This window comes from Limanda limanda, chromosome 20 (assembly GCF_963576545.1).
Source record: "Limanda limanda chromosome 20, fLimLim1.1, whole genome shotgun sequence".
NCBI lineage: Eukaryota > Metazoa > Chordata > Actinopteri > Pleuronectiformes > Pleuronectidae > Limanda > Limanda limanda.
Window position 1 is genome coordinate 992,049 of NC_083655.1, and position 7,500 is coordinate 999,548.

General features: G+C 52.3%; 1 protein-coding gene across 1 annotated transcript in view; it reads right to left on the reverse strand.

The window, feature by feature from the left end:
* Nucleotides 1–5,912: 5,912 nt before the first annotated feature.
* dipk1c (divergent protein kinase domain 1C) overlaps nt 5,913–7,500 on the reverse strand; it is a 17,518-nt gene continuing 15,930 nt past the window's right edge. Inside the window, exons 7-8 of the mRNA XM_061094198.1 lie at nt 7,349–7,423; nt 5,913–7,016 (exon numbers count right to left, since the gene is read on the reverse strand). Of these exons, the coding sequence (XP_060950181.1) occupies nt 6,789–7,016; nt 7,349–7,423 (303 nt within the window). The 3' untranslated portion in view covers nt 5,913–6,788. The remainder of the gene's footprint in view (nt 7,017–7,348; nt 7,424–7,500) is intronic.

Genomic DNA, 7,500 nt, shown 5'->3' on the forward strand with positions numbered 1-7,500 from the left:
CAGGAAGCTGCATGAAGCTGGGCAAAACTGGAGGAAGCTGCAGGAAGATGGAGGAAGCTGGAGGAAGCTGCAGGAAGCTGCAGGAAGATGGAGGAAGCTGCATGAAGCTGCATGAAGCTGCATGAAGCTGGAGGAAGCTGCAGGAAGCTGGGCAAAACTTGAGGAAGCTGCAGGAAGCTGCAGGAAGCTGCAGGAAGATGGAGGAAGCTGAAGGAAGCTGGAAGAAGCTGGGCAAAACTGGAGGAAGCTGCAGGAAGCTGCAGGAAGATGGAGGAAGCTGAAGGAAGCTGGAAGAAGCTGCAGGAAGATGGAGGAAGCTGGAGGAAGCTGCATGAAGCTGCAGGAAGCTGGAGGAAACTGCAGGAAGCTGGGCAAAACTGGAGGAAGCTGCAGGAAGCTGGAGGAAGCTGCAGGAAGCTGCAGGAAGATGGAGGAAGCTGCAGGAAGCTGCAGGAAGATGGAGGAAGCTGCAGGAAGCTGCATGAAGCTGGAGGAAGCTGGAGGAAGCTGCAGGAAGCTGGAGGAAGCTAGAGAAAGCTGGGCAAAACTGGAGGAAGCAGGAGGAAGCTGGAGGAAGCTGAAGGAAGCTGCATGAAGCTGGACGAAACTGGAGAAAGCTGGGCAAAACTGGAGGAAGCTGCAGGAAGCTGGAGGAAGCTGCAGGAAGCTGCAGGAAGATGGAGGAAGCTGCAGGAAGCTGCAGGAAGATGGAGGAAGCTGCAGGAAGCTGCATGAAGCTGGAGGAAGCTGGAGGAAGCTGCAGGAAGCTGGACGAAACTGGAGAAAGCTGGGCAAAACTGGAGGAAGCAGGAGGAAGCTGGAGGAAGCTGAAGGAAGCTGCAGGAAACTGCAGGAAGCTGGAGGAAGCTGCAGGAAGCTGGAGGAAGCTGGAGGAAGATGGAGGAAGCTGCAGGAAGCTGGAGGAAGCTGCAGGAAGCTGGAGGAAGCTGCAGGAAACTGCAGGAAGCTGCAGGAAGCTGGAGGAAGCTGGAGGAAGCTTGAGGAAGCTGCAGGAAGCTGCAGGAAGCTGGAGGAAGCTGGAGGAAGCTGCAGGAAGCTGGAGGAAGCTGGAGGAAGCTGGAGGAAGCTGGAGGAAGCTGGAGGAAATTGCAGGAAGCTGGAGGAAGCTGCAGGAAGCTGCAGGAAGCTGCAGGAAGCTGCATGAAGATGGAGGAAGCTGCAGGAAGCTGCAGGAAGCTGGAGGAAATTGCAGGAAGCTGGAGGAAGCTGGAGGAAGCTGGAGGAAGATGCAGGAAGCTGGGGGAAGCTGCAGGAAGCTGCAGGAAGCTGGAGGAAGCTGGAGGAAGATGGAGGAAGCTGCAGGAAGCTGGAGGAAGCTGCAGGAAGCTGGAGGAAGCTGCAGGAAACTGCAGGAAGCTGCAGGAAGCTGGAGGAAGCTGGAGGAAGCTTGAGGAAGCTGCAGGAAGCTGCAGGAAGCTGGAGGAAGCTGGAGGAAGCTGGAGGAAGCTGCAGGAAGCTGGAGGAAGCTGGAGGAAGCTGGAGGAAATTGCAGGAAGCTGGAGGAAGCTGCAGGAAGCTGCAGGAAGCTGCAGGAAGCTGGAGGAAGATGCAGGAAACTGCAGGAAGCTGCAGGAAGCTGGAGGAAGCTGGAGGAAGCTTGAGGAAGCTGCAGGAAGCTGCAGGAAGCTGGAGGAAGCTGCAGGAAGCTGGAGGAAGCTGCATGAAGCTGGAGGAAGCTGCAGGAAGCTGCAGGAAGCTGGAGGAAGCTGCAGGAAGCTGGAGGAAGCTGCATGAAGCTGGAGGAAGCTGCAGGAAGCTGCATGAAGCTGGAGGAAGCTGGAGGAAGCTGCAGGAAGCTGCATGAAGCTGGGCAAAACTGGAGGAAGCTGCAGGAAGATGGAGGAAGCTGGAGGAAGCTGCAGGAAGCTGCAGGAAGATGGAGGAAGCTGCATGAAGCTGCATGAAGCTGCATGAAGCTGGAGGAAGCTGCAGGAAGCTGGGCAAAACTTGAGGAAGCTGCAGGAAGCTGCAGGAAGCTGCAGGAAGATGGAGGAAGCTGAAGGAAGCTGGAAGAAGCTGGGCAAAACTGGAGGAAGCTGCAGGAAGCTGCAGGAAGATGGAGGAAGCTGAAGGAAGCTGGAAGAAGCTGCAGGAAGATGGAGGAAGCTGGAGGAAGCTGCATGAAGCTGCAGGAAGCTGGAGGAAACTGCAGGAAGCTGGGCAAAACTGGAGGAAGCTGCAGGAAGCTGGAGGAAGCTGCAGGAAGCTGCAGGAAGATGGAGGAAGCTGCAGGAAGCTGCAGGAAGATGGAGGAAGCTGCAGGAAGCTGCATGAAGCTGGAGGAAGCTGGAGGAAGCTGCAGGAAGCTGGAGGAAGCTAGAGAAAGCTGGGCAAAACTGGAGGAAGCAGGAGGAAGCTGGAGGAAGCTGAAGGAAGCTGCATGAAGCTGGACGAAACTGGAGAAAGCTGGGCAAAACTGGAGGAAGCTGCAGGAAGCTGGAGGAAGCTGCAGGAAGCTGCAGGAAGATGGAGGAAGCTGCAGGAAGCTGCAGGAAGATGGAGGAAGCTGCAGGAAGCTGCATGAAGCTGGAGGAAGCTGGAGGAAGCTGCAGGAAGCTGGACGAAACTGGAGAAAGCTGGGCAAAACTGGAGGAAGCAGGAGGAAGCTGGAGGAAGCTGAAGGAAGCTGCAGGAAACTGCAGGAAGCTGGAGGAAGCTGCAGGAAGCTGGAGGAAGCTGGAGGAAGATGGAGGAAGCTGCAGGAAGCTGGAGGAAGCTGCAGGAAGCTGGAGGAAGCTGCAGGAAACTGCAGGAAGCTGCAGGAAGCTGGAGGAAGCTGGAGGAAGCTTGAGGAAGCTGCAGGAAGCTGCAGGAAGCTGGAGGAAGCTGGAGGAAGCTGCAGGAAGCTGGAGGAAGCTGGAGGAAGCTGGAGGAAGCTGGAGGAAGCTGGAGGAAATTGCAGGAAGCTGGAGGAAGCTGCAGGAAGCTGCAGGAAGCTGCAGGAAGCTGCATGAAGATGGAGGAAGCTGAAGGAAGCTGCAGGAAGCTGCAGGAAGCTGGAGGAAATTGCAGGAAGCTGGAGGAAGCTGGAGGAAGCTGGAGGAAGATGCAGGAAGCTGGGGGAAGCTGCAGGAAGCTGCAGGAAGCTGGAGGAAGCTGGAGGAAGATGGAGGAAGCTGCAGGAAGCTGGAGGAAGCTGCAGGAAGCTGGAGGAAGCTGCAGGAAACTGCAGGAAGCTGCAGGAAGCTGGAGGAAGCTGGAGGAAGCTTGAGGAAGCTGCAGGAAGCTGCAGGAAGCTGGAGGAAGCTGGAGGAAGCTGGAGGAAGCTGCAGGAAGCTGGAGGAAGCTGGAGGAAGCTGGAGGAAATTGCAGGAAGCTGGAGGAAGCTGCAGGAAGCTGCAGGAAGCTGCAGGAAGCTGGAGGAAGATGCAGGAAACTGCAGGAAGCTGCAGGAAGCTGGAGGAAGCTGGAGGAAGCTTGAGGAAGCTGCAGGAAGCTGGAGGAAGCTGGAGGAAGCTGGAGGAAGCTGCAGGAAGCTGGAGGAAGCTGGAGGAAGCTGGAGGAAGCTGGAGGAAATTGCAGGAAGCTGGAGGAAGCTGCAGGAAGCTGCAGGAAGCTGCAGGAAGCTGCATGAAGATGGAGGAAGCTGAAGGAAGCTGCAGGAAGCTGCAGGAAGCTGGAGGAAATTGCAGGAAGCTGGAGGAAGCTGGAGGAAGCTGGAGGAAGATGCAGGAAGCTGGAGGAAGCTGCAGGAAGCTGCAGGAAGCTGGAGGAAGCTGGAGGAAGATGGAGGAAGCTGCAGGAAGCTGGAGGAAGCTGCAGGAAGCTGGAGGAAGCTGCAGGAAACTGCAGGAAGCTGCAGGAAGCTGGAGGAAGCAGGAGGAAGCTTGAGGAAGCTGCAGGAAGCTGCAGGAAGCTGGAGGAAGCTGGAGGAAGCTGGAGGAAGCTGCAGGAAGCTGGAGGAAGCTGGAGGAAGCTGGAGGAAATTGCAGGAAGCTGGAGGAAGCTGCAGGAAGCTGCAGGAAGCTGCAGGAAGCTGGAGGAAGCTGCAGGAAACTGCAGGAAGCTGCATGAAGATGGAGGAAGCTGAAGGAAGCTGCAGGAAGCTGCAGGAAGCTGGAGGAAATTGCAGGAAGCTGGAGGAAGTTGCAGGAAGCTGGAGGAAGCTGCAGGAAGCTGGAGGAAGCTGGAGGAAGCTAGAGGAAGATGCAGGAAGCTGGAGGAAGCTGGAGGAAGCTGCAGGAAGCTGCAGGAAGCTGGAAGAAGCTGCAGGAAGCTGGAGGAAATTGCAGGAAGCTAGAGGAAGCTGAAGGAAGCTGCAGGAAGCTGCAGGAAGCTGGAAGAAGCTGCAGGAAGCTGGAGGAAATTGCAGGAAGCTGGAGGAAGATGCAGGAAGCTGGAGGAAGCTTGAGGAACATGTCAGGAACATATTTTCATGGGTTATGGTTAGACGTCTCTCTGCAACATGTTGTTGAGGTGGAATCATCAGTCGAGCTGAAAGACAAAAAGCTTCTGTGCAGAACGTTTGAGTTTCCTATATTACTGTGAGACAGAAACAAACAAGAGCACAACCAGTCATTTGTTTTAAAAATGCTTTTATCAACAGTTATTCCTTTCATATCAAACCTGATCGTAAACGTTAAACTTGATGGTTCACAGGGCCGGGTCTAGGCAGGGGCAAGAGGGGGCCTGGCCCCCTCAAATAAATGTTGTGCCCCCTCAAACTAAATCCCAATTTATAATAATAATAATATAATAAAGCACAATGCCCCCTCAAGATTTGTGGCTGCCCCCTCATACATGCCTGTCTAGACCCGGCCCTGATGGTTCATCAGAGTTTCAGAGTTTCAGAGTTTCAGAGTTTCTTCCTCAGTAACAAACATCATGAATCAGGAATGATCTGAGCCTCCAGAGACGTTCATCCTTTGGCAGACGTGAAGGATTCCAGCAGCGGGACTTGTCTCCTCCTGCAGGAAGGAGAGCGAGTTCGGACTGGAAAGAGAATCTTCAGTGTTGCAGCATGACACAGACTTCACAGAACTCTCCTGAAACCTGATGCAAAAGGCAAATGTTGAGTTCTCGGGTGAATGGTTCAGAAACTCCAACAGACACTTTAACCTTCAGTGGAAGACGATGGTTTCTCCTGCAGGAGAAGAACATGAAGCATCACAAAGTTCACACGCTGGTGAAAGTGAAGCGGCTTCAAGTGAGCAAGACGAAGGCTAAAGGATCTTTTATTCCTTCACGTTCAAAGAGAGATTCATCTGCTTCAGACGATGGAACCGTCTCATACGTCCGTGTCCTCTACGTTGAAGTGGTTGTTAAGAGATTCATCCTCTAGAGGGCAGCACCGAGTTAAGAGATTCTGACAAACATGGCGACGGTGGAGGCGAGAATCTAAAAGCCTGTTGTTTCTTTAGAAAGTTCGTCCTCAGTAGAAATGTCTTCCTCATGTTCTGTGTTCACATCCGAGAGCTTTCAGAGGAAGTGTATGAATACGAGCAAATGAGTGAGAGAACAGAGAGAAGTCTCTCACGCTGAAACGCAGTGTCAGGAACAGAAGTACACAACAGTACACAACACTTACACAAAACTCCCTTTCAATGGTCTCCTCTCAGTTCACCCAGGCGGATCTCTTTCCTGGCGGATCTCTTCCCTGGCGGATCTCTTTCCTGGCGGATCGTACCAACTGGTCTTCCAGCTTTTCTCCTGGAAGTCTCGAGGTTTTCCAGCTGAGAGTCCAGAGCTGGAACCTCAGGTTCCTTCTTTCCTTCTGACTGAAGAGGCCGAGGAGCAGCAGCTCTGGGTTTCATCATCATCAGCTCAAATATAGAATATTAGGCTACATCGTGAACTCAATAAAACTCCAAACATTGTTTTAGTTTTTATTATTTTGATGTAAACAAACCTTCTCATCTCCATGTCTGTAACACAAAGATTCTCACCAGATGTAAATACAAACATGATCATTTCAGTACAGTAGCTTATTACTGATCTCTGGTTCAGTAATAATATAAAATGATTCAGTCATTGAACTTCTGATGCAGGCTAACTGCCCCCCCTGTTTCCAGTCTTTATGCTCAGCTAAGCTAACGACCTGTGGCTGTAGCTTCATATTCACCATTCATGAGGAGGATCATGTTAAATCACTCAAATCAATATATTGTATTTAATGAGATGAAATTCTGTTAGAACCAAAGAATCTTCATAACTGTAGCTGTATGCGTATTGTTTTATATAAAATTAGTTTTAGAATAAGTTACCTGCCTTCAAAACATCAGATTATTACACAACAACAAAACAATGAGTAAAGAACAGAGAAGAAGTCAGTGAAGTTAAATCTCAGAGGAGTCGTTAAGAGTTCGTTTTACTTTCATGTACAAGATGTTTTTCAGTTTCTCTTCAAACGAGAGAGTTGATTGAATCTCACTGAGACTAACTGGTTTAAACTGGTTTCATGAAGGAACCATCAGGATCCATGATCTGCTCCTGGTCAGGTCCCACTGTCCAGGTCCTGATGAGACCTGCAGTGTTGGTCTCCTGGATGGACACAAGGTCTGAGGACATCCAGAACCTTCAGCAGGAAGTTCCTCCGGTTCAGACACAAGAGCATGAGTGAGATCTCCTGACGGGTCCAGAACCTCTGGACCTGAACCTCAGACTGTGTCTCAGCGATGGTCCACATCCGTAGAGACTCCATCTCGTTGGCTTCTGATTCTTTCCTGAGAACAAGAATCTCAGAGAAAAGTCCAGAAGTCACAGGACACAAAGACTCCAGGTCCAGGTCTGATGAAGACCTGTTTCTCCTCCTCCTTCCTTTCACCTCCTCAGAAGTTCAGAGCCTCGTGATCTTTCTTCTCCTGAGCTCCTCCTCGCTCACCTGAAGCCCCTCCATCATGGAGGAGGCGGGTCAGGATGTTGAGGAGACGCTGATGGACATCTCTGCCGCCTCCTGCTCCTCCTCCTGCTCCTCCTCCTCCTGCTGCATCCTCTTCTATCTCCTCCACACCTCCGTCTGTTTCCGAACACTCCTGCACCGCTCGCTGCAGCTCCACCTGTCGGGAGGAAACACAGACATCTGTAAACCACTGAGGGAACCTGAGGGAACCTGAGGGAACCTGATGGAACCTGAGGGAACCTGAGGGAACCTGAGGGAAACTGAGGGAACCTGAGGGAACTGAGGGAACCCGAGGGAACCTGAGGGAACCTGAGGGAACCTGATGGAAACTGAGGGAACCTGAGGGAACCTGAGGGAAACTGTGGGAACCTGATGGAACCTGAGGGAACCTGAGGGAACCTGAGGGAAACTGAGGGAACCTGAGGGAACCTGATGGAACCTGAGGGAACCTGATGGAACCTGAGGGACCACACTGGAGAAGCTCCTCACCTGCAGGGGGAGCCCTGCTTTGGCTCCGAGCAGAGTCGGAGAAAACCAGGGTCGGAAGATCTTCTCACAAATCACCTGAAGAAGAAGGGAAAAGGAAAAGTTTAGAAAGTACGATGGATGAAGAGGAACCTCACTCTTCTTCTCCTCTTCTG